General features: G+C 32.0%; 1 protein-coding gene across 4 annotated transcripts in view; it reads left to right on the top strand.

Moving 5' to 3' along the window:
* Positions 1–26916, top strand: part of Stxbp5l (syntaxin binding protein 5-like) — a 176711-nt gene that overhangs the window by 88152 nt on the left and 61643 nt on the right. For all 4 annotated transcript variants that reach the window (XM_013019354.1, XM_013019353.1, XM_013019356.1 and 1 more), the window contains exons 11-18: positions 128–282; positions 4715–4787; positions 10538–10685; positions 11520–11587; positions 17340–17380; positions 20593–20810; positions 23509–23681; positions 25479–25604. In XM_013019354.1, the coding sequence (XP_012874808.1) occupies positions 128–282; positions 4715–4787; positions 10538–10685; positions 11520–11587; positions 17340–17380; positions 20593–20810; positions 23509–23681; positions 25479–25604 (1002 nt within the window). The remainder of the gene's footprint in view (positions 1–127; positions 283–4714; positions 4788–10537; positions 10686–11519; positions 11588–17339; positions 17381–20592; positions 20811–23508; positions 23682–25478; positions 25605–26916) is intronic.

Below are 26916 nucleotides of genomic sequence, written 5' to 3'. Positions count from 1 at the left end.
AGTAGTAGGTTGCTGTCAAATTGCAGTGTACATAATCTCACTGAACTTATTCTTTAAAGGCTTAGTTCTTTGATTTCATATTGTCTTAAAGGACTTCTCCATCTCATTAACTTTTTTTCCTATATAGTGAACCATTCATAATATTCTCTGGTGGGCTGTCCTATGACAAAGCTTGCAGAAGACCAAGTTTAACTATTATGCATGGAAAAGCAATTACAGTACTTGAAATGGATCATCCTATTGTTGAATTTCTAACTTTATGTGAAACACCCTATCCAAATGGTAAGTAATTAAAATAAAACTATTAATGTTGAAAATCATTTTTGAAATGACAAGTTTCTGATGAAATTAAGGTTAAATATTTTCAGTTTTGGCAGCAGACATCCACTGTGGTACATACAACACTGTGAGCTACAGGTGCGGGAGCAGGTTCTGCAGTTGTACCTGACAAACTGGAAGTAAGACAGATGTAGTGCAGCAGTGCTGGCGTTTCAGGTTCTAATATCAGGTAAGTGCTTTAAACTTTGATAAGGATGGTGGAAGCTGAGCTGGGAGGGTCCGATAGGGGTCCAGGGTGAAATCACTTGGGGAAACTGAGGTCTCCTAATAGTCTCTCCTAGACCAGCTCCACCCATCCCATCCCAATGCCAATCAAAGTTAAAGCACTTACCTGATATCAGTGATCTGTAACTCTGGTGGTACTGTATCTGTTTCACATCTGCTTTTGCTTCAAATGCAACTGCAGTACCGCTGATTACTCTAGGATTGCTGATGTATGGTTAGTGATTTATTTCTGTTTTAAGAGTAGACAGAGGTCCTTCGGGAGAAGAGTGCATGTGTATTTTTTATCATCTTGATTATAAAGACCTATTGTAAACATAAAAATGAATCTAAACTCATAGAAGCTGTGTGTTAAAATCTAATGGTGATACACTTTTAATGAAATCTAAAAATGAAAACAAAGATATGAGTTTATGATTAAAACAACATTCTAGGTTATCCATTATGTGTTCAAAGGGAACATGGATGTAGAGGGAGGGCATTAAACTTGGGAATAGAATATTTGGGTAATACTTAATGAGTTCTACTTATTATTTATAGAAAAAGAATAATAACACTGTTCTCATATGATTATTGGAAGGCTATATGAGCCTTTGTTAACTATGAAGATATGTCTGTTATAAATTTCATATGGGATGCATTTATTTCTTTTAAATTATTTAGTTCCATATTTAAAATGAGATGAATAACAATATAGTAACCTTTTCAGTTAGAACAGACAGATTACCTATTTTGTTAATTAATCAAGATATATTTATTGAATGTTTCTGTAGTGTTAGTGTTCCAAGGACTTGTTGAGCATGCAGATCAAGTAGGAAACTGATCTCTGATGCGAAATTGCATAAAATTGTACTAGATCAGTAAATAATTATGACTAGTTTAATTGAAGTAGGACCTCAAATACTAAAGTATGTGCTTTGGAGTATTAATAATATACTATCGTATAGACTAAATAGTTGATAGCTGAAATATCCATGCAAAGTTTCACAAATAAAATTTAGGCAGACATTAAAAAAGAAGTTGGGTAAGGATTTTTTAAATTGTAAACTTTCCTAGGGTGATATTTAGAAAACCTTGAAAGGATTTTGAATATGCCTAGAAATAGGTAGCTAAGAAGAAATTCTAAAGAAATACTGTGATGACTAAAGCACTAATTTTAGTAAAAATTTCCCAAAAAGTAACACATAGGTTTTAAGAGATACTGAAATTTCAGATTTCAGCTATAAGTAATGTATATTTAAAACATTCAAGGACCCAAACAGGATAGTTTCTGAAAGATTAGAATGAGAAAAACTCTCTGAACTTGGTGTACAACTAGAATAGGGAGTGATATGATAATTCATAGATAACTATATGTTTTAAACATAGTAGTATCATGTACATTAATAGTTTTTGGAGAGAAAGGTAAGATTGAATAGAGTTTTTAGAGAACAGAGAGAATATGTTCTGCAATTATTTGTTCTGAATTATCAGAATATAAGTTTTCTCTGTAGTTATGAGAATGAATGGTAAAAGTATATAAAAAGAAGGATGAGGACTGACTGTCAAGGGACTATGAAGAAAAAAATAAAGAACAGAAATAAAGGACAAAAGCTGAAGAAAGGAAAATTCCTCCTTTTAAGTGCCTTTTAGAAGAAAATTTGCTAGCAATGGAAACTGAAAATATATGGTTACAGATACAATTATATGTCTGTGGTACATAAATTTCTAAACCAGCAAAAGTTAGGACAATTTCTAATGGTATTTAATAATCTATGAATACATTGTCAGCATGGCTGTTCACTTCTATAAGTGAATTAATAAGTCTTTCTTTCACAGAAAATGGGTAAAGGAAGATTGAAGTGTTCATTCATCATAGGTTAAAAGAAGTAGTTTAACTTGATTCAGTGAAATATAAATGAGTCTTATTAACTATTTAAATGTGTTTGAACTATTAAAACAATACATCAAAACTTTAGAAGAGAAAGCCTACAATACACAGCAGTACATAACAGAAAAGTTTCTTACTGCCCTTCTAGATACTAACAATATTACTATATAGTTACATCTATTGGATATAAACATCTTCATATAAATTGTTCCATCTAATCTTTCTAACAACTCAGATTGTCATTATGGCGCTATTTCAATGGGTAAAGGTCAAAATAGCTAAAACTAATTTGCATAATATCAAGTGTTTAGTAAATAGACACACATTGCAAAATACTTCTAAGGAAATCTTGCTCACTGGTCATCACAACACAGAGGTACTTCTATAAAGATGAAATGTATGCTGCCACTTTTTCTTTGTTAAGGAACCATAAAATAGATGTAACTTTCTAAAAATTCTCTTTTCAAATTATATTTTTATTATCTTTAAGTAGTTGTACAAAGGAGTTTCCATTCAACAAATCAATTTATGAATACAATGCATCTTGATTGATGATAAATTTTTTTAGTTTACACATATCAGTGTCTAGCTATTTTATTTTTATATTGTTTAGATCATAACCAGAGATGTTCCTAAACAGAGATAACAAAGAGAAAACATCTAGTCATATCAAACGCATTGTTCTTCACACTGAAGAATAAAATATCAAAGCATTGCATGCATTTATGGAAAAAATCATAATGAAACCCCTTTGTACAACCAGTGTATGCTAATAAAATGGAAAAAAATCAATGATGGGAAATGATTTACTAATTGATAACATAAATGTTTTCTTAATACTAAGTTCATTTTACTATTGTTACAGTGAAATGAACAAAATCTTTTAATCATAATTATATTAAAATATAGTTAATAATTATATAAATCTAAATATCTTATATCTTTAAAAACAATATTAAAAAGCTAAAGGTCAGAAAGGAGGGAAATTTTAGTTTGAAAACAAGTTGAATAGCAAACATTATGAAGCAATACATTTGAATAGCAAACATTATACCAATTCTTTTCTCAGCTTTTTGTTTGTTTGTATGTTGTATTTTCTTTCATATCCATGTAAGTTGTTGAGTAGCTCCAGAGCTTCTCAGGTCTGAAAGCTGTGCAGGTTGTCTATTCTTGTATTTCTGCTTCCCATCTAAAACCTGAATCTTTTAAACAAAACTTTTACCAGATAATTATTGATTTGGTTCAATACTACTTAAACTACCCAGTACAAACTGCTAATGTAATGAAAAAGTGATGGAATTTAGAGTCAGATGGTTTGTATTACAGTTTGAACTTAATCATTGACTAATTAGTGACCTGTGTCAGTCTCTTCTTTGGAAGAGTTTTCTTTATAAACCAGAAAAATAACAATGTGTCTAAGCTAATGAAATATTATATACATGAAGTGTTTATCTTATTTTTATTTCTCCCTTGAGAGTAACTCACTGTACTTTGCCCTTATTATTTCTTTATAAATGAAAACAGTCTTTTTCTTGACTTCAACTGAATTCGTGCCTCTCCCTTTTCCAACCAGAAATCGTGTTCATACTTGTAATTATTCTTTTCGTAGCTCCCATTATTTCCTGAGCTCTTAATTTCTTCTGCTTGTGATTTTTAAGTATCCCTAGAATGGAAACTCCACGAGAAAGTCTGTGTCAGTCTTAGTCTCCATATATTTTTTGTTCTTAAAACAATTTCTGCAACATTTAGAAGGAAGAATAGGGGACAAGGAAGGAAAAGGGGAGGGCTAATTAGATTTTAGGCATGTAGTAGTCTGTTAAAAGTATGTTAAAACAGTTTGCACTGAAAGTAAAGTTTTAAGAATAAGTGGTCTTACTTTTGTAGGGAGGCCAGTAAGTATCATGTTCCAGAGCAGAGTTACTGCTTTCTAAGTACATCTCCTTTTAGGCATGAAATCAGACCTTGAATACCAGGTTTATGAAAAAATAGGTGACAGCTCCATCCTATTCAAATAATCTATTACCATCAATACATTATCATTAAGATGCATTTAACATTATATTATGCCACTTTTTTCTTTTGCTTTTTTCCTCGAGTATTCCTTACATAAATTTGAGAGACACAAAATATATTTTATTAAACAACTGTTGTTACTTTGGTTTATAATCTAATTTTCTCAAGTCATATAAATAACATTTTATAGGAAATAAAGAAAATGCTGTTTTGTGATATTTATAAAATATACAGTATGAAAACTTTCTGATTTCTTGTTTTTACTTGCAGAATTTCAAGAACCTTATGCTGTTGCAGTACTTCTGGAAAAAGATCTCATTGTAGTTGATCTCACCCAAAGCAAGTAAGTTATTTACATATAGATTGACACTAATATTTTTAAACTATTATAATTAAAATGTAGGACCACATTTTATCTAATTGGTACTAGTATTCTTTAGATAATAAGTGTTCTTTATGTAGAAATTGTTTTGCAAAAATTACAGAAATACAGTTTGATTAAATGATGATACCAAAACTAGGAATATTTTGATAACACTGAGAAAATTGAAAAGTAGCACCTGATATTTGGACAGAAGCATTTGAGACTAGGGACACAAAATGCATCACATTTCTGCCATATCCTGAAGTAAAAGTAATTGTCATAAGCTGTTCATAAGAAAGAAAAACTGACTAAACAAAAAGGATACCTGATAAACATGTTATTAAGCTACTTTGTAAATAAATATAGAAGACTTCTTAGGGACAGAGATTAAAGCCTTCTTTATGTGGTTTGAAATCAGGACCTCTTGCTTGTTAGGTTGGCACTCTACCAGTTGAGTCATACCTGCATCCTGTTTTTCTTTGTTGTTATTTTGGAAATGGAATACAGTGAGCTTTTCTGCTTGAACTAAATTTCTCCAGATTTTAATTAACTGAGGCCTTCTTTGATTTACTACTTTTCTTCTTCTTCTTCTTCCTCCTCCTCCTCCTCCTCCTCCTCCTCCTCCTCCTTTCTTCATTATGACATAGGCATTTGAAACAAATATAAAATACTTTAAAAGTGCAATTGATTCATTGTTCCCTAGTTAAAATTTTTCATTATAAATAGTGATAGAAATGAAACTAGTTTTCCTTCATTATATGTTCTAGATACACTTGTCTTTGAACCCTTTGTGTATTTAGTAAAATTTTGTATATTCTTTCTCCTCTGCCTGAACAATTTCCTTTTCTTTTTTATCCCAATTAACATCTTAGGAATCTCAAACTAGTTATCAGTGCCTTATTAAACAGAAATCCCTCATTACCTATATAATTTGGTTAAGTATATTATTTTGAGCTCTCATAGCCCCCATGGTTCTCACTTTATTGCACAGATTTTTCTTTTTAGTGTTAATTATTGTCCTCTTATAAAACTATAGGCTCCACAAAAAAAATTTCTTGACATGGAGTTAGGCCCTTAATAAATTTTTATTAAATAAATCACAGTCTGATTTCTAATTTCCACATGATTTATAGATTTAAGACCCATGTTTCTTCTTTATTTTATACTAATTTATAGTTTATAAAATGTCGATAGGGGTCTTTTTACTATTATCATAACTAAATTCTATCTAGCTTCCCTTTATTATATTAAACTTGATTAAAATTTAAATACATAAGCATATGCTTCATTCTCTAAGAACCTTTAGTACAGTTCTATTAAAATATTCCTTTCTGAGCTCATTGGTGTTTATGTGTCATGCTTTTCGGTTCTTCTTATCTAATTGTCTAATGTCTTCCAAGGCCCAGTTGCTTTTATTTATTTATTTTATTGTGAGAATACCGTACAGAGGAGTTACAATTACATGGGCAAGATAACGAGTACATTTCTTATCAAGCATTGTTGCCTCCTCTTTGTTTCCCCTTCCCATCCCTTCCCATACTCCCCTCTCCCCCCACCTAATCCTCCCCTCACCCCCCACCAAAGTTGTAAAGTTCCTTTTTCGACATAATGACTTGTACATCTCATTGTTGCAATGGGTCCACCTGTATCCCTATTTAAACGATTTGTTTTTTCCCTTCCCCTCCACAAATTATACCAACATCAAATACAGTAAAAGCATGGGTTATACCGTGGGGGAGGGACATACAAAGCAACAAAGAAATCATCTTATAAAATATGTTAGAAACAATTGCATGAAAGGAAAAAAAAAAGCAAAAAACATTTGAATACTTATCTTGGGGTTCATTCTCCTAACATCAATTTATCTGACCTTTTCTGCTTGATTCAGAAATATACTAGTTATTGCAGATAAGGAAACCATGACCAAGGCCCAGTTTCTTTAGCACATACATTTATACTTTCACTTAAATCATGTATAACATAATTTACTATATTATATATTTATTCTTATGTTTTGAATTAGGTTATTCATATAACTTGACATTTTACTTTCAAGTTTTACTCTCATATTTTACCTTATTGCTTTACCTTAATATTTTAAATTTTTACATGAAATTCCCTTTTCATTAATATTATTTGAAATTTAGCATGACAAAACTTGGATATATTCTCTTTTCCTACAGTTACCTCTCAGCCATATTGAACTTATTTATACAAGTTGTAATTATGAAGACTTTTTCAAGTATCCTTCTCCCCTTCATTTATTTCCTTTTACTCCTCAATGTGAAGTAAGGTTTATCATGTACAATTTTATACTCTTCTTGGTTTCTTGGATTCTTTTCTACTTCCATAGCAATGAGCTTGTAATATTATATCTAAATACTTCAGTAGATTTTTAATTACTTCTCTTCAGAATCTTTAGGTCATTGTCTGATGTGTAGCTGGCAAATATATTCTTCCATTCTGTAGGCTGTCTTGTTAGCTGTTCTTTGCCTTCCAGAAACTTTTTTTAGTTTGATGCACATCCATTTATCAAGGCTTTCTGTGATTTGCTGTGCTTCTAGATCTTTACTCAAAAAGTTTCTACCTGTGCCCCAGAGACCTAATGTTTCCCCTACTCTTTCCTGTAAGTTTCGTGATTTCAGGTCTTAAATTGAGGTTTTTGATACATTTTGAATTGATGCTGATACAAGGTGATATATAGAGAGATTAAGTTCCAGTTTTCTTCATGTGTTTTACCAGTACTGTTTATATCTTTCTTCCAGCCTATGTTTTTGGCTCCCTTATTGAATATTAAATAACTATAGTTCTGTGGGTTTATTTCTGGGTCTTCTATTCCATTGGTCTTCAGGCCTATTTTGTGCTAGTACTGAGGTAATTTCATTATTATGACTCTGTAATAGAATTTGAAGTTTGGTAATCTGTTTACTAGGATTGCTTTTGATATTTGGAATGTTTTGTTGTCCCATATGAATTTTTGGATTGTTTTCTCTATCTCATTGGGATTTTGATGGGTATTTCACTGGATTTGTATATTGCTTTGGGCAGTATTGCCATTTTTACTTTCTTTTTTTTTTGCCAGTCCTGCCACTTCAGGCTTTTTTCTGTTTATGTGGTACTGAGGAATTGAACCCGGGGCTTCATGCATGCTAGGCAAGCACTCTACCACTAAGCCACATTCCCAGCCCAAGTATTGCCATTTTCATGATGTTAAGTCTTCCAATTCAGGAGCATGGAAGGTCTCTCTATTTTCTTAAATCTTCTTCAATTTCTTTCTTTAACATTTTTAAGTTTTCACTATAGAGTTTCCTCACATCTTTGGTTAAATCCCGAATATACAGAGAACTTAAATTAGACCCTCAAAACACCACAATTAATAAATGGGATAATGAGCTAAAGAAGATCATCTCAGAAGTAAAAACGGCCAGTAGGTACATGAAGAAATGCTCGATATATTGTTCACAAAGGAAATGAAAATAAAAACAACATTGAGATTCTAGCTCATTGAGTTAGAATGGCCATTATCAAGAAAACAAACAATAACAGATGCTAATAAAGATGTGGCCAAACGGAACCTTAATACATTGTTGGTAAGAATATGAACTTGTTCAGCCACTCTGGAAAGCAATGTGGAGATTCCTCAAAAATTTAAACATAGAAAAAAAAATTTAAACATAGAACTCCCTATGATTCAACAATTACATTCCTGGGCATTTACCCAAAAGATTACAAACGAGGATACAATAAAGCCACCAGCACAATTATGATTATTGCAACATGATAGCCAAGGTTTGGAATCAGCCCAGAGGCATCTCAATGGACAAAGTGATATATTTGTGATACACACACACACACACACACACACACACACAATGGAATTTTACTCATCCATTACAAAGGATGATATTCTACCATTTATTAAGAAATGGCAAGACTTGGAGAAATTATATTAAGTGAATAAGTCAGGACCAGAGACACAAAAGATTTATATATTCTCTTATATGTAGATGCTGGATTTAGTTTACAAACTCATGAGTAAATACATTGGGTGGTATGCAAGTGTATACAACTGTATTAACTGAAATACAATAGATTCCAAGGAAATCTCAAATAGTGTAGTTCCTTAGAAAGCCAAATCAAAGCTCATCAAAATAAAACACCAGGAAATGACTACTCTAAAGTGTGGAGTAGAGGTAAATGATGAGAAGAGAAGGAAAATGCAGACAACAATCCAATGCATATACTACAAAATTAAGAAGACTGAGGGAAGCAGTAGATAGGGGAGGTATGGATGAGAATGTTTAAGGGGATGACATTATATTCATAAACGCTTTGTTAAATGACAGCCCTTAAATGTATAAAATTATCTTAAAGATAATTTAAAATGGGAAAAAATCTTTAATGTCCATTCCTCTTTGACTATAGACTAACGTGATTTTTCCCAAATATTTCCATTACACTATTTGCCTTCTCAAGTGCCTATCATTGTTACATCTTGCTGTTATCACATTCTAAGATGTAGATATGGTCTTTAAAGTGATTTTACTCCTAACTCTGATCTCAGAAATGTTAATAACTTATATTCCATAACAAACAATTTCTGATCTATCCAGTTTAACCTATTTGTCACTTACTAAACATGAGTTGCTTTTTTCCCACTTAATTTTTCATATACAACTATTCTTATTTGGGATACCATACCCTTTGCAGTGTTTCAGTTTGGTAGAAAGAAAACTGTTGCCAAGGATGCTCCAAACCATCCATATAATATATTCCCTGACAATTGAACTTGAATGCCTAATTAAGCTCCTAGTACTATCCCGAGAAAATTATTTGTAACAATTGCAGCCTTTCTGCAATAAAATATCATTGTATCAGATGTAAAGTGATCACACAGACTTAGAACAAATATGTCATAAAATATTAATTTCCCTATGTACCTAGTATATAAGAATTTCTCAATATAATATGACTAAGTTAAATTATTTGATGCTGTATTCATAGTTTTTAAAATTATAGTAGAGAATATAAGAAGTTAACTGCATCTACCTATAGCCTTCATTCCAAGTATGATCTCAAGTTTATGTAAGAAATGATCTGTAAATAATAAACAAAACATTCACAACCTACACAGTACATACATCAGTTATTCCTGCAAAAAGTTTAAAAATTTATCCATATAATGTCTTCCTTTGAGAAACATATCAAAAGCTATATTTAATATTTATAATCATGTTATATGAATTTAATTAAAATACCTACTTGATATAATTTTTAGTAAATTGGACCGATGTAATATTTTCAAGTTAATATAATATATATTAGTTAAGTGCTTTGTATATACATGGTTATATGTGATTAGCGCTATGAGTCCGAAGTCTGTAAAGAAAATGAATTTATTTTAGGACATTTCCTCCATTATTAATGGAATCTATTAATTCTATAGATAATATTAAAAGATAAGTCTTTAGATAACAACATTAAAAATAACATTCTATTCAATGTTTGTTCTATAGCTAACAAAATTAAAAGGAACATTCTATTCAAATTACTCTTATTTTATGGTACTGAAAAATAATTAGATGAAGTTTATTTATAATTTATAGTAACAGTTGTAGAAACAAATTTGTAATTTGTATAATTTGTAGAAACATTCTAGGTCTTACTTTATGATAATTAATGTTTTTATCTTTGTAAAATGACACTAATATACTGTCTCCATCTATTAGTTTTCCAATTTTTGAAAATCCATATCCCATGGACATTCATGAATCACCAGTTACATGCACAGCATATTTTGCCGATTGCCCTCCAGATTTGATTCTAGTACTCTATTCTATAGGAGTCAAACATAAAAAACAAGGATACAGTAATAAGGTAAGGGTATATTCATATATAAATATATATGATCATACTTGTCCCGTTTTTTTTTGACTTTCCATATAGAGGATTTGCACTAAATTTGTGTTAAGTCATAGCATGGTATTATTAAACATATAACTTATGAAATTCAGAATTTCCTAAGTGTTATAAAAGTTTCAGTCTGCAAGAATATATATTTCTTATGAATTCTGTATATAATTATACGCTTAGATATATTATCTGACATGATCATTTGTTTATAACATGTATACTTTAATGTATTAAAATCATAATGTAACATTTAGTTATTTTAGATGAAGAGTGATATGTTAAGAAATTCAAGTTTGTGCTTGGTCATTTATTAATAAGTGGTTTAGAACATAAAATAATAAATCATTTATTAATAATATAAAATTTCTTTTTAAAATATTTCATAATAGGTTCAAATATTTATAATTACCAAAGTCCTTCTATTCTTATTTCTATGCTATTGATATGGCTAACTTTAGAACCACTACTTATTTCTTTGATAAATACAACCACAATAATTCGGTGGCATACAGATTATTTCACTGACACATTAAATTTATACAGTTAACATTTCTTTGAACTGGTTGTGGATTTGGTGAAAATGGTTAAAACTACTTTTAATGGGAACAGAATTTTGTATTTAGGGAGGTATTTGTTTAATGGAGGATTTTTTAAAGATAATTACGTGTTTTCATTCTTGACTTTAATAGCAACTTAATTTTAAGTTAGTGTTTTATCATTTTAAAATATTTTCATTCTGAATTATTCTAACAAGAAAAATACAGTACATATATATTCTTTATTGATAAATCTATTTAGGAGTGGCCAATCAGTGGAGGAGCTTGGAACCTTGGAGCACAAACATATCCAGAAATTATTATTACTGGGTAAGTGAGATGTTTTCAGTTTGTTAACAAAAATGATACTAGTTAAGTATTGATGTATTGATACTTTTATGTAATTGTGTTTCCATGGTGACTAACAGCTTAAAAGTAAAAATGCAAGACATAACTTGTATCCAAAAATTTTAACCTTGATAAAATACATCAAAGAAACAGAATGATGAGGCTTATATCTGCAAAAGATAGTCACAGAGAACTCAAGATTCTCATAATTGTGAGAGGAAAGACTTATTGTAGTAATCATAAAATATTAACTTTAGGAAGGCCTTTGCCAACTCTTGATTCCTTCTGGGTTTAAGAGTCTCATTGATTTATCTCTATTGTTTTGATTTGAATATGAAATGTCCTCTATTTATTTATGTGTAGAATTGTTCCTAGGTGGTGGCAATATTTTGGAAGATGGTAGAGACTTTAAGTAGTCAGTCCTAACTGGAGGAAGAAGCTCTCTAGTTGCATGTTTTCAAAGATTATATGTAGTTCTAGTCCTTTCTTTCTCTCTCCTATCCAACATGAAGTGGGTAGCTTCTGTCACATGTTCGTATGGCCATGATTTGTGAGCTACCCTGTGTTCTACGATGGCCTCCTTGATGTGACAGAAACTTCTGAAACTGTGAACAAATAACCCTTTTGTTCAATAGTTTGTCAAGTATTTTGCCTCTGTGATAAAAAAGTCTAATATACCTTCTAAGTGGTTAAAGTAAACTTCAAAATTTATGCTAACAAATATCAGTACTTTAAATAGTAATCTACTTCATATTCAGTTACTAAGAATAAAAAGATACAGCTAAAGGTAAACATGAAATCTAAAAGACCATTAAGGAGTTAATGGGAAGATGTACTATAAGTAAATATACTATTCTCTAGTCTTTCCATGAATTACAACTAAAATCCTGTATGTTATGTGTAAGACAGACGAAGGATGACTGGAAAAAGGAAAGAGATATCAGACTGTTAGGACTGTAAGTCCCAAAGCACAGTGGGTGGTGAGTTCCTTAGGTTTTCTTTCTGCTTGATACAGCACAGAAGAAGCTGGCAACCTGAAACTATGAATGGGCCCAGACATAAAACAAAGAAAAGCTAACTCTCTTTACCCAAAGAATTAGGAAAGAGCCATACTACTAAGACAGAACTTTCACAAAATAATCTATTTGAGTTAAACAACACACACACACACACACACACACACACACACACACACACACACACACGCAAAACTATATTACCAACCCAATGTACTATGGCAAAGGCCAATTTGGCAACTTAAAACTTTCCCTGTTATTGGCCTGTCATGAGGTCTTTCAACATATTTAGTGTTAATGAAGGAAGACTAGGGAGCTGAGATTTTTTTTTTAGCTGGCTAACACTCGGTGTCAGTTGAAACAAGGACCATCTTGCTACTACCTTCTAGTAATGGGGATTCATGACTTCCCGTGTCAGTGGAAGCTAAATAAGGCAGGAAAGAGCAGGCTTAAGAAAGCATTCAAAAAATTATGGCCGAAAGTTTACCAAATTTAGCAAAAGATGTAAACCTATGAGTCCAGAAGTTGAGCAAATCTGTAGAAATCCACATCAAGATACACTGTGGTCAGACTTTTGAACACTAAACACTAACAAAAAAAAATTAAAAGTCACAAAAGAGAAAAGGCACCTTATGTATACAACCAAACAAATATGCTTAATGACAAATTTTTAGGGTCTTCAACTTGTTGGCCAACTTCTCTACCATTTGAGCCACTCCACCAGCCCTTTTTACTTTATTTTTCAGGTAGAGTACCTACAACTATAGGCATTAATTATAGGCATTAATTACCACATCAGGTTAGTGATTGAGATGGGGTCTCACTAAACTTTTGCCCAAGTGAGATTTGAACTGTGATTTTTTAAAGCAAATTTCCACCTCTAAGAAGCTAGGATTACAGGTGTGAACTACTTCACCCAACTATAAATAATTTTTAATTTATAATAATTTTAATTCATACTAAAACTTGAAAGATAAGAGTAAATGATTGCTAAGTGGCAAAAAGTTTTGATGTCATCAGCATCTCAGGAATACTCCAGTAACTGGACAATATGGCTCCATGGTCTCTGGAATGGAAGCTTTTGTGCAGAAGCACTAATGAATGGACTATACCAGAGGTCCAGGAATTGCCATTCAGTGCACTGGGTGCATATGACATACAGTTTGCCCTGAAACCACTGTATGGTACCACCAGTAAGTGTAATATCACTTAACAGGTAAAACAGTAAGAGAAACAGAAGGTTGTGGACCCACATAAATACAAACCTGGAGGATAGTGCTACCAGCTGGAGCTTCATCTAAAAAATCCAAGTGGTGAAAATCTAAGCAGTGGGTTAGGAAGAATAGCATAACACCTTCCAACACAGAAAAAAAAAAAAACTTCTACTAGAGCAACAACAACCTCAGACTACAAGTTGGAGTGAAGAAGCATCAGCTTACACATTTAGTGAAAACTTTGTGTGACTGGGTGGGTTGTGGGGGGAGGAAAGGGGAAGTTGAAGGCCCAGAATCAAGAAGCCCTCACTGGAAATTGTATTAAAATCTCTCAATTCTCCCCTGCCACTCCTGTACTGGAAAATGAGCATATAACAGACACCATTCCTGATCAAAGTTTCCAAGTAGACTACCATCTAATGGTTTGAAAGAACCAATTAGAGAGGAAAAATTAATCTCTCAGAAGATTAACTGAAAATTCTGAGTTTTGATTATGTAAATTTGTTTTGTTGCTTTCTTATTTTGCTTTTCTTTTTATTTACTTATATTTTGGTATATTTGCTCTTATTTGCTGATTTTGGTAAATTTTGTTTTTAGTTCCCATTTTGCTGATTTTGGTAAATTTTGTTTTTAGTTCCCATTTTCTTTTTAGTTCTGCTTTTCCTTCCTTTCTTCCTTTTCTCTGCAGTCATTGTATGTGAGCTACAATACCCACCTTTCAGTCCCATATTTTTTTTAAATTTTATTTTATTTGTGAACATGCTGTACAGAGGAGTTACAATTACATGGGCAGGATAATGAGTACATTTCTTACCAAGCATTGCAGCCTCCTCCTTTGTTTACCCTTCACATCCCTTCCCAGCCTCCCCCCTCCCCCCAATCCCAATCCTTCTCCTTCCCCCCCTTCCAGTCCCATATTTTTATCTTACAACTGCTCATCCCTATTTGTATTCTTCTATCTATTTGACTGTCTCCCTCATATATACTTAATCTCTATTTCCCTGCCCCAAATCCTTCTCTCCCATATTCTATTTCCTCAGCCGAAATGCTTCTTTGTTACTATTATATTACTATGTTATCTTTTTTGTCTATTTTTGTCAGTTTTCTACCTATACTCTTTCTTAAGACAACATTAGCTAACCCCTTCTATCAAACTTAGCTGTCTTATAAAGCAATACACCTTATATTGTTCGTTAGTGATAGTCCTCCCTATGTTCTTCCTATTACTAACTTTATTAACTAAGATCTTCCTGGATCAAAAAGGTTCATGTATGCTCCAGTATTCCTCTACAGGTACCAGAGTAGTAGTGGTGATTGGTCATCTTTATGGATTGACAAAATCTCAAATTTGTAGTTTATGAACTATGATAGCTTTTGAAGCTAAGTTATCTACACCTGAGTAGAATAGAGGGCTTTACTATGTCTTAACCATAGAACATGAATGTTTACTGAGCCACACCAGTACACACCAGTGAACAAAAAATACATCATAAATAAGCTAAATAAACTCAGTTAAATCAGAATTTGCCATCTAAAAGGACACAGAAAATTAAACTCTTCCACCAAAAACATGGCTCCAGATTCTTAAATTTCCATGAAGAAATAAAAGAGAAAACAAGCTAACATGTCTTCTTTGGGAGCTAACACTCCACAATAAACAACTTATTGGATAGTGAGAAGGAAAAAATTTCGAACAAGGAATTTCAGAAAAATAAAGATAAGGATATTCCATGAAATTCAAAGATGATACAAATAAACACCTATGTAAGAAAGAGAAGATAATGCAGGGGGAATTGTGTAAAAATATATGTATTATGAAAGAAAAATAAATCTTAGTAACAAAAAGCAGAATAACCTAGATTTAAAAAAACTCATTTTAAAGTCTAGCTAATAGAATAGAAGTTGGAAATAGAGTATCAGGGACTGAAGATAAAGTAGAGAGATTAGATTAAACATAATAAAAATGTACTAAAAAAACAGAAATAGAACATGAAAGATCTCTGACCACTATGAGACCAAATGTATGAATGATGTGTTTAGAGAAAAGATATAAAGCCATAGACAGTAGCAGAAAATGTCCCCAGTCTTAAGGGAAGGTTTTACAGGAGGCTTTCAGAATATCAAACAAATAAATCAAGGAAAAAAACAGTATATCGTAATTAAAACACTAAATACAGAGAACAAAGAAAAAATTGAAAGCCAAGAAGTAGTAAGTCACATATAAAGGCAGAATCCATCCAAATAACAGATTTCTCAACATAGCCTCTATATGTAAAGAGGAGGTCATGGGATGATATATTACAAGTCTTCAAAGAAAATAAGATTAGTGTATCCAGCAAAACTATTCTTAACTCAGGGAGAAATAAAATGTTTCTAAAGTTAAAACTAAAGGAATTCGTGAACACTACCCAGCAATGCAGAAGATAATTGAAAGGAATTCTACATACAAAATAAGAATATACAGGAAAGAATAAAACTCCACTAGTGGATAATTTAGCAAATCAGGCATAAAAATGTAATTATCACCCCCCCAAAAAATAGGAAACGCATACTTTTCAATAGCAACACTAATGCTAATATCTTAACTTTCCGATCAAAAGACATAGAAAATAAAATTAAAAGAGACAAAGGATGTCTCTTCATTCCAACAAAGATAACAATCCATCAAGAAGAAATAACAATCAATATATTTTTTACCTTATTGATGTCTGTGCTTATGAATGATACTGTTATCTAAATGTCTTTTTTCTGGGTTTTGGTGTAATGATAATGCTGACTTCATAAAATACGGTACAATGTATTTTACTGTTATATTTTATAGATTAGGTTTCATAGAACTGATGGATTATTAACAAATCTTGAAACAACTTTAGGTAGGTTTATAGATTTCCTTTATGTTTTTATACTTTAAAAATCATCTCATAGTTGGGTGCTGGTAGTTCACACCTGTAATCAGAGCTATTCAGGAGGCTGAAATGTAAGGATTGTGGTTCAAAGTCAGCCTGGATAGAAAAGTCAATGAGACATTTATCTTCAGTAAACTACCAAAATAAGCCAGAAGTGATGTGTGGCTCAAGTGGTAGATCATTAGCCTTGAGCAAAAGCACCTCAGGGTCAGAACCCAAGTCCTGAGTTCAAGCCCCAGAACTGGCACAGAAAAGAAAAAAAACTTATCTCAGTTATCTTTTGCACTAAATGCATACATTTTTGTATTTAGAATATTGCTCATATTCTCCAGGCTATATTTTGATTCTTTACTATTACACATAAAATCTTGGAATAAGATATAAGGAATTATTTTTCTAATATTTGGATTTAAGTGTATCACTTAAAAAACAAACCATTGTTTTGAGCTAATAAATAAGTTAACATATATAATTGTTCATTAGAATGTTATTTTTAAATCAAAATCTTGAAAGTAGTAACTCAAGTTTTCATATATTTTGAGTGACTATACTTTTTATTTTGTATGCTTTTATTAATACTAATGTATTTTTTATTTAGTCATGCAGATGGATCAATAAAATTTTGGGATGCTTCTGCAGGTAAGTTTTAACTATATCCCTATAAACCATGTTGGTTAATATTTACTTATGGCCACCCACTACTTTTTTGTTTGGGTGGTTAACTTTCCAAACTTTCAGCATAAGTTTATGGCTTAGTTTCAGTAGAACAATGAAGCTTTTGGGATTAGTTTTTGAAGTGTGTAGGGAGAATAATGGAAAGGGTGAATCTGATCAAGGTATATTGTATTCCTATGTACACATGTCAAAGTGAAACCTCCTTATACAGCCAATTAATGCTAATAAAAATGTGGAAACAAAGTAAAAATAAAAAAACATTATTTCTTTTATGGCTAGAAAGGGTGAGCATTTCTTCATGTGTCTATTGAGCATTCTTATTTCTTCAGAGAAGTTTCTCTTTAAGTTTTTAGCCCACTTATTTATGGGACAGTTATTTCTTTGATGATTTGTTGTTGGGGGATTTAATTTTTTGAGTTCCAAGTATATTTTAGATATGAGTCCCTTGTCCATTGTATGACTAGTGAAGATCTTCTCCCAATCCGTGGGCTCTCTATTGATCTTGCTAGCTATGTCCTTTGTCATGCAAAAGCTCTGCAACTTCATACAATCCCATTTGTCCAACCTTTCTCTGATTTGTTGTTGGGTCTCTCATTAAGAAAATTTCAGCCTGTGCCAAGGAGAACTAGAGTTTCTCCTATTCCATCCTGTAATGTTTTCAGAGTGTCTGCTTTGACTCCAAGGTCTTTGATCCATCTCACTAACCATAAAAGAAATGCAAATCAAAACAACATTGAGATACCACCCCAGTTAGAATGGCTATAATCAAGAACTCTAATAACAACAGATGCTGTTGGGGATGTGGCCAGAAAAGAACCCTACTGCAACATTGTTGGTGGGAGTGTAAACTTGTTCAACCACTTTGGAAAGCAGTATGGAGGTTCCTCAAAAAGACTCCACATAGAGCCCCCTATGACCCAGCAATCCTACTGTTGGGCATTTACCCAAATGATCACAAATAAGACCATACTAAAGCTACCAGCATATCTATGTTTATGACAGCACTATTTACAATAGCTAAGACATGGAACCAATCCAGATGCCCCTCAGTAAATTAATGGTTCAAGAAAATGTGGTGTATACACACAATGGAATTCTATGTCTCTATCAGAAAGAATGACTTTGCCTCATTTGTTAGGAAATGGAAAGACTTGGAAAAAATTATATTAAGTGAAGTAAGCCAGGCCCAAAGAAACATGGGTCCCATGGTTTCCCTTATTTGTAATAACTAGCCTATGTCTGAGACAAGCAGAAAAGGTCAGATAAGATGATGTTAAGTGAAATGAACCCCAAGATAAGGATACAAGTGGTTTTTTTCTTTCTTGCTATTGTTTTTAATGTATTTATAAGGTACCATGTGATTTTTGTTGTTGTTGCTTTGTGTGTCCCTTCCCAAGGTATAACTCCTGTTTTTTCACTGTATTTGGTATTGGCATAATTTGGGGCATGGAAGGGAAAAAACAAATTGTTTAAATAGGGATACAGGTTGACCCATTGCAACAATGAGATGTACAAGGCGCAATGTGGAAAAACCAAACTTTACAATTTAGGCAGCGGGAGGAGGAAGGGAGTGTAGTTGAGGAGTGTAGTTGTGGAGATGGGAGGGAAGGGATGGTAGGGGATAAACAAAGGAGGAGGCAATAATGCTTAATAAATGTACTCATTATCTTGCTCATATAACTGTAACCCCTCTGTACAGTATTTTCACAATAAAATCTTATTTAAGAAAACATTGATTTATTTCCTCTATCATTAAATCAATTTAAGGTATTTCTACTTCTATATTACAGAAGTAATATAAAAGTAACACCATAACTAAGTCACTCTGTCAGTAGTCTTATCTATGAGAGATATGGTACCATGTCAGATTAACTGTTTCAGAATTTCCTTTAATTACCATTTCTCCAGCTTTGTTTTAGGGCAGGTTTCATTATTCCTTTAGCTTTGACTTTCCGTTCCCAATTATTTCGAAGTCCTGTCAAGATCAGAATAAATTATTTGATAATATTGAATGTTATTTATAATTCTTGAGAATTAAGAATTCTTTCAGGTAATTTAAGGAATAAATAAAACATTATACTCAATATTGAAGGGCATACAAAACTATTATCTAACCTTCAAATTTATTTCAGATTTTGTCAGTTGTCTCATTAATATCCTATAATAAAAGGATATGTATGATCATTTGTTGCATTTATTTATAAAATCTTGAGTTTTCTAAATTCTGGAGTAATTTCAAGTCTTTATTTTGTAACATTAACTTTTTGAGACATTCAGGCTAGTTTGTTATAGAATCACCTTCATTTTGGTTCAACTATTCTTGTTAATGAAGTCAGACTGCATTTTTGGCAGGAACCTCTGAATTTTTTTAAATTTCTTAAAGATCATTTGTAGAATAAGCTTTTTTTAAGTAGAGTTTTTTTATATCATGGTCTCAAGTTGAAAAACATTCCTCCAAATAAATATTACCAAAAATAATTCAAAAAGCAAGTGGTTTATGGGATTATTCCTAACCCTTTCTTGATGTACAGCCAGTCAGATGATATCTTTTGGAATAGATGAACAGATATTAATTAACTTTATAATATTGTCAACTGATAAATTATAATTTTTCATTTGAAGGAACATATTAAAAAGTTTATTGAGACAAGGTCTCAATATGTAGGCCACACTGGGTTGTACTCTGGGTCATATTGCTAAGATTACAGACTAAGACTACAGACTATCATCATATAAAACTTTTTTTGAGAAAAGTAACCCTCTGAAGATAGTACCAATCTATTATCTAGTAATCAGAGGGAGAAAACAGGGAGAAAAGATTGAGGGGGGTCTCCCCTGGGAGGAAAAATATATTCTGTATTGCCATTGTAAATTTTCTAAGTTACGATGCTTTCATCAATATACAAGGATGAAAATACCCATCTCATAGGACTTCTCTCAGAATCACTTGAGAAAGCCAAGTATTATTTGGCCTATATGTTCTTTAAATGTTTGGGTTTTTCCCTGTAGTTTACTTTTGGTAATACTGAAATGAAAATAAGACATTAAATGATTACTAATTAAATGAAGTATTGCTTATTTTTGGCTTTAATTTTGTATCTAACAAAACTACTAAAAAAAGTTTTAACAACATTTAAGACTTTAAATTAGAACATAACTTTTTCAATATTTTCTAGTGACTCTGCAGATGCTGTACAAGCTAAAAACTTCAAAAGTATTTGAAAAACAGAAGGTAGGAGAAGGCAAACAAACATGTGAAATTGTAGAGGAAGACCCATTTGCCATTCAGATGATTTACTGGTGTCCAGAGAGCAGAATATTTTGTGTATCAGGAGTCTCTGCATATGTCATAATTTATAAATTCAGCAGACATGAAATTACAACAGAAATAGTGGTAAGTTTCTTAAAATTTAACTTGCATACTTACAATTTCTTAAAGTAACTATTGTAGATTTGAGGAACTATTTGTATGATTTTTAGCCATTAAGAGTACTATTTAAATTGCGGTTACTTAATACAACATATCACAGAATGATTATTTGAAAATGAAAAAACCAGTATTTATCAAAACTTAGCATTTTTTTAGCTCAAAAATATAAGAACAAGCTAGGGGCTGGTGGCTGATACCTCTAATCCTAGCTACTCAAGTGGCTGAGATCTGAGGATCATCATTTAAAGCCAGCCTGGGCAGGAAAGTACATGAGATCTTATCTCCAATTAACCACCAAGAAACTGGAAGTGGCGCTGTGGCTCAAAGTGTAAAAAGTGCTAGCCTTGAGCAAAAGAGCTCAGGGACAGCTCCCAGGCCCAACAACTGACCAAAAAATAAAGAAAATAAAAATAAATAAAAGAACTGTGTGTTTTTAAGTTATCTTCTCATAAATTAAATACCACATTTTTTCCAATTTTTTCTCTTTGATGTTATATTATACCTTTGTGTTGCCTTGATGTTACATTGTACCTTTGTATTGCTTTGATGCTATATAAACCTAGCCAAAATTAATCAATTCCTTCTAAATACTCATTTCTGCTATTAAAATTTTAGTCTATCATTTATATACTTTTATTTATAAGCCAAATTATACATAATTATAGCATACAAATGATGTTTTAAAATATTGTAAAACGTATGCCTGTATATATTATTCCAAATACACATGCATACCTATCTACCTACACACATATATACAACATATAAATACAATTCTGATTTATTAGTACAGGCTTTGTTCAGTAATTTTAAAGTTTAATTTGTATTTTTTTCAACTAAGTTTCATAGTCATTTGTCAACCACAATAGGTTATTTATAGTGATTTTCTTTATACTAATATTTTTATAGGGTAAAAACAATTATGGTGCTAACTTACCTAATCTTAATATTTAAACCAGTGAAATGCTCTGATTATTCAAAAATAATGGTTCTCTTAGGATAAATTAAATTCATATAAGATGTCCATTTTTTTCTATTTTACCCTGTGTATTTTTTCTAGAAGTCTGTATAGGCCTCTACTTTAACAGCTAAGATTAATATTTTTTATAATATTCTGAAAGCCCAGACCTGAAGTCAGGTAAACCTAAATTTTAATTCTATCTTTGCCACTGAATATCTGTAAAACTCTGAGCTTCTCACAAGGCTGCTAGTCAATGATAAAGACTGGGTACATTTCATTATATCATTAATTTCCTTTGTGAATAAAATGGAAAAATTGATAATAAAAGTAAACTGGAAACTATTTCATTGAGTCTCGTATGATTATATAAAGACATTAAAGAAGCTTCTTAGTAAGCACTCAATAGTTGATTACTGTATTATCACTATTGGAGTGTTTTGTAAATTTTAAAATAACATAATCATTTTGTCATTCTTCTATATTTACCAACCCATACTGGCATTTTTATGAACTTCTTTTTAAGTCTCAGAAAAATGAGGGGTTTTTTTAGAATGTAAAAATGTAAATGTAAAATGTAAAAGTAAAAAATTTACCTTTTATATTTTAAAGCAAATGTTTATTATGAAATCAGTCTTATTACTTTTTTATGTGATTTTGTTGGCCTGAACTCAGTGCCTCATGCTTTGCTATGCAGGTAGGTGCTTTACCATTTGACTCACAATTTCAGTGCCATGTATGCTTTAGTCATTTTTTAAATATAGTTTTATATTTTGGCTTAGAGTCAGACTGACATCTTCTTACCTTTGCTTTGCACATAGCTGGGATTATAAACACCCAGTTTGTTTGGTTTTCATACTGTTCCTGCCCTCTGTGTGAATCTTAATTTGTGGTCCTTCCAGTCTTCACTTCTCAAATAGCTGGGATTATAGACATGTACCACCACATGCAACTCATTAAAGTTTTAATTAAACATTTAATGCAATCATAAGTTATTAAATATTTTTAGTTTTAAGAAATATTTTGGGATCATATTTTTAATTCCAATATAAATTATCATATCAACAGTATCACTATTAAGCAATTCTGGCAAAGCTAAGGAAATTAAACAAATTAAAGCATAGTAACAAAACCCCAAATGGGGAGATTCTTCCTTGTTTGTTTTTGCTTCTTTTAGTGTCTTCCTTTGAGCCCAAGCTGCCCTTATCACCTAATCCTTGTGCCTCCTCTGGGATTACTGGCTGGGATTCCACATGTGGCCAATGTGGAATTTCTTTTGGAAAAATGTTACTGAAATAGTGCCAAGTAAAAATGAAATGAAAAGTTATTTTTTAACTAAAGGGTTTTGTACAAATAATGTAATCACATAAACTCACACATCTAGTTTTATTTCTTTCATTGAAATAACCACAATTGTTTTCTCCTGTATTATATTACACATAAGATTGTAATTTATAGTTATCCTAAGAAATACTTGTAGAATAAAATTTTATCTCTAGTGATAGGTATTTTTCTTGTAATTCTAAAGAATTAAAATTTATGGTTTTGTGATTACCATTAAATAATCCATATAATTCATTACTTCAGTTCTCAGCTATTCTATAATTTTAAATTAAATTTATTAATCCTAAAATTGTGAATAATTACAAAATATATTAATGTGGTTATTATAATCCAGATTAAATTAAAACTTGATTTTTTAAGTCATTAGAGGTACGACTTCAGTATGATGTTGAAGATATTATAACCCCTGAACCAGAAACAAGTCCTCCGTTTCCAGATCTCTCATCCCAACTTCCTTCTTCAAGGAGTCTTTCTGGGAGCACTAATACTGTGGCTAGTGAAGGAATAACAAAGGACAGTATCCCATGCCTCAAGTAAGACTCAGTACCAAATTCTAAAATAATGTGCATTATTATCATGTGATTCTGAAGAAATTTTCATCCTTTGCTCACTTATATAATTGTATTCTTTCCCAGAAAGAGCCAAAGGAAACCTGGTTTTGATAGAATGAGAAGTTTGGCAAGGCAAAAACTTGGCCACCAGTTTGGTATATTCAAACAGTAGGAAATTTCTAGGAATCAAGTTACTGTTACTTCTGTGTTACTCAATATATCTAGCATCATAATCAAATTTGTTTCTTTTTAGCAAAAACATCATTATGATATAGGTCTTCTAATTATTTTTTTTCTGTGAAATGTAAAAAGAAAAGGGAGAGAGAGAAAATAAAGAAGAAAAATTAGAAAAATACCAGAAAATCAATCTGGTAGTGAAGATGAAATAAAAACAATTGTTGCAGTACAATAGAAGGATTGTTTTCAAAAATAATGAAAATCGTAAGGATAATTAAGAACCAAAGGGAAAATCATCAGTATGTTCAATGGTTAGTGCCTAGACAACATATAGAAAAATTAATCCAAGTAACAGTATTCTATGAATTCAGTTATGAGTGGTTCTTCAGTTACATATAATGCTTTGCTAAATTGTATATCAGCATCCATCTTTAAATCATTTTCATTACCTGAATTTATACTTTTATATCTGCATTAGCTGATTAATAAACATTTCAATTAGCCAGTTCTTTGTTTTAGCAATATTATAGCTATTACCAATAATACATGTTTGTTCAATTATTCGATTTTCCCCTTTGTGTCTCTGTTCACCTACTGAGTAGTCATAATATGATTTTAAAAAAACTGGAGGGAAGTGAGAGAATTAACCAAAGAATAAATATCTGGTAAAAAGTGGTGCTGTGGTTCAAATGGTAGACCAGTAGACTTGAGCTGAAGAGCTTAGGGACATAGCCCAGGCCCAGAGTTCAAGACCCACGACCAACAAAAAAGAATATCTGGTAAAAGAATGTTCCAGGTAGAAGGAACATCTAGAACAAAATCTTAAAAGTGCCTAGCATGTTTAGGAAAATTAATCAGTCATTGTTGCTAGAGGTAAGGGAGAGGTTAAAGTGCTAGGAGATGAAGTTACATAGGTAACAGAGGTCCAATTATAGAGCATTATAAAGACCTTGTTTTTTTATTCCAAATGGGAAAAAGGGAAACCATTGGAGAGTTTTGAAAAGAAAAATAACATGATCACTAGATCACTTTAATTGCTGTGTTACAAAGGGATTCAAGAGCCAGCTAGGTGTCGGTGTCTCACGCCTATAATCTTAGTTACTCAGGAGGATAGTAGTTCAAAGCCAGCCAGGCAGGAAAATCTGTGGGACTCTTATCTGAACTACCAAAAAAGCCAGAAGTGGCACTGTGGCTCAGGCAGTAGAGTGCTAGCCTTGAGCAAAAGAAGCATAGGGATAGCACCCAGCCCCTGAGATCAAGCTCCAGGACTGGCAGAAAAACAATACCAAAGAAGGATTCAGGGAAAAATAGTGGTATGAGATCAATAAGGAGGCTTTAATTGTAGATGACATTAAAGGATAGATTATTCATTTTAGTAAAGCCTGGATGTCCACTTCAATTGAAATTTTATGTAAACAGTACAGATTTTTAGCATCACTTCATCCATATCACTTCATTGAACATACTTTTAAAAAGCTATTTATTGTAAACTTGGATTTAAATTTAAACAGACATTGTATGTTTTTGCTTTACACCTTTAACTAGGATGGTAGTTTATTTGCAAAGTATGTGATAGAGAATAATTTTTTTCTCATGTTCTAGTGTTAAGACAAGACCTGTGAGAATGCCTCCAGGCTATCAGGCCGATCTTGTTATTCAGTTGGTATGGGTAGATGGTGAACCTCCTCAACAGATTACCAGTCTTTCTGTAAGCTCAGCATATGGAATGTAAGTTTTTAAATCTTCTTTGTGATTTGTATTTTTTATATTTTTAGATATTTCATTTAAAATATCTGTTTATCTTAAAAGTCAGAAGAAGTTCATCTTGGATTTTATTAAATTGAACATAGTATAAAATATTAAACCTTTACTATGATCATTTCTTTTGTGTGTATGTCAAACTTTGATTGTGATCCTACTCTGATGTGATTGGGAAGTTGCTAGAATATTTTTGTACTTGTACTTTTATGTTTGGTTTTGTGTTTTCTGTCCTTCAGAGTTCACTAACTATTCAGCTTTATCTAATCTGATGATCAATTCATCTCTGGAGTTCAATTTTAATTTTTTTATTCTCTACCTCCATTTAGTCCTTTAAAAGATTCTTACTCTCTTCTAAAATTATTAATCTTGTTTTTCATTTCCTTGAACATGTTGAATATAGTCCTAATTATCCTTACATATTTTGTTATATTGAATTGTGTTTATATGTGCCAATTTGCTCTAGTACATTTCTGTGTTTTTCAAATTGAGACATTAACATTATAACTTGAGGTTCTACCTGATGTTACCTACCCACAATATTTCTATGTTTTTTTGGGGGGGAAAGGGACTTTTAAGGGGTTTGAACTTAGGATTTCAAGCTTGCTAAACTGGCACTCTACCACTGAGCCATGCTTCCAACCCGATTTTATACTGGTTGTTTTTAGGATAGACTCTCACTTCTGCTCAGAAGCATGCCTGAGACCTGATCTCTTACTTTAGACATTTTTATTGTTGCTGGGACCACAGGTGTGTGTCACCATGTCTAGTGTCCTTCTATGAAGATGAGGGTCTCATGGATTCTTCTGCATAGATGGGCCTGGTACCTTGATTCTAGCAATCTTAGCCTCTTGTGTAGCTTTAGCTAATAAGCACATGCCAGTGGACCCAGCTATGGGTTGAGAAGGGTTTCATGAACTTTCTGCCTTGGCTGGTTTCAAGTCTCTTGACTAGTTAGGATTATAGACATTAGCCATCAGTACCCAGCTATAGTCAGCTTCTCTCCTCAGATGTTCTAAACTCTTGGCATCTTGAACTTCTCTCTGTCTCCACTGAATCTTCTGTGTCATTTCCATAGTTTCATTTATCATTTTCTCAAGAACTCTGTAGGGAAATTAAGTCAGGCTCCTTCATCATGACTTCTAGAGGGCCCTAAGGATGCTTCAACATATTCATATACCCTTGAGTCTTGTATGCGTTCACTACCTCAGATAATCTTGAGGCCATATTTGACCAAAAGCCACTTTTGCCTAATGGGAGTATTGCTAGACAATATGCTGAG

The sequence above is a fragment of the Dipodomys ordii genome, unplaced genomic scaffold, assembly GCF_000151885.1.
Source record: "Dipodomys ordii isolate 6190 unplaced genomic scaffold, Dord_2.0 Scaffold45, whole genome shotgun sequence".
Lineage (NCBI taxonomy): Eukaryota > Metazoa > Chordata > Mammalia > Rodentia > Heteromyidae > Dipodomys > Dipodomys ordii.
Note: the sequence above shows the minus strand (reverse complement) of the source record. Positions and strands in the feature narration are given on the sequence as shown.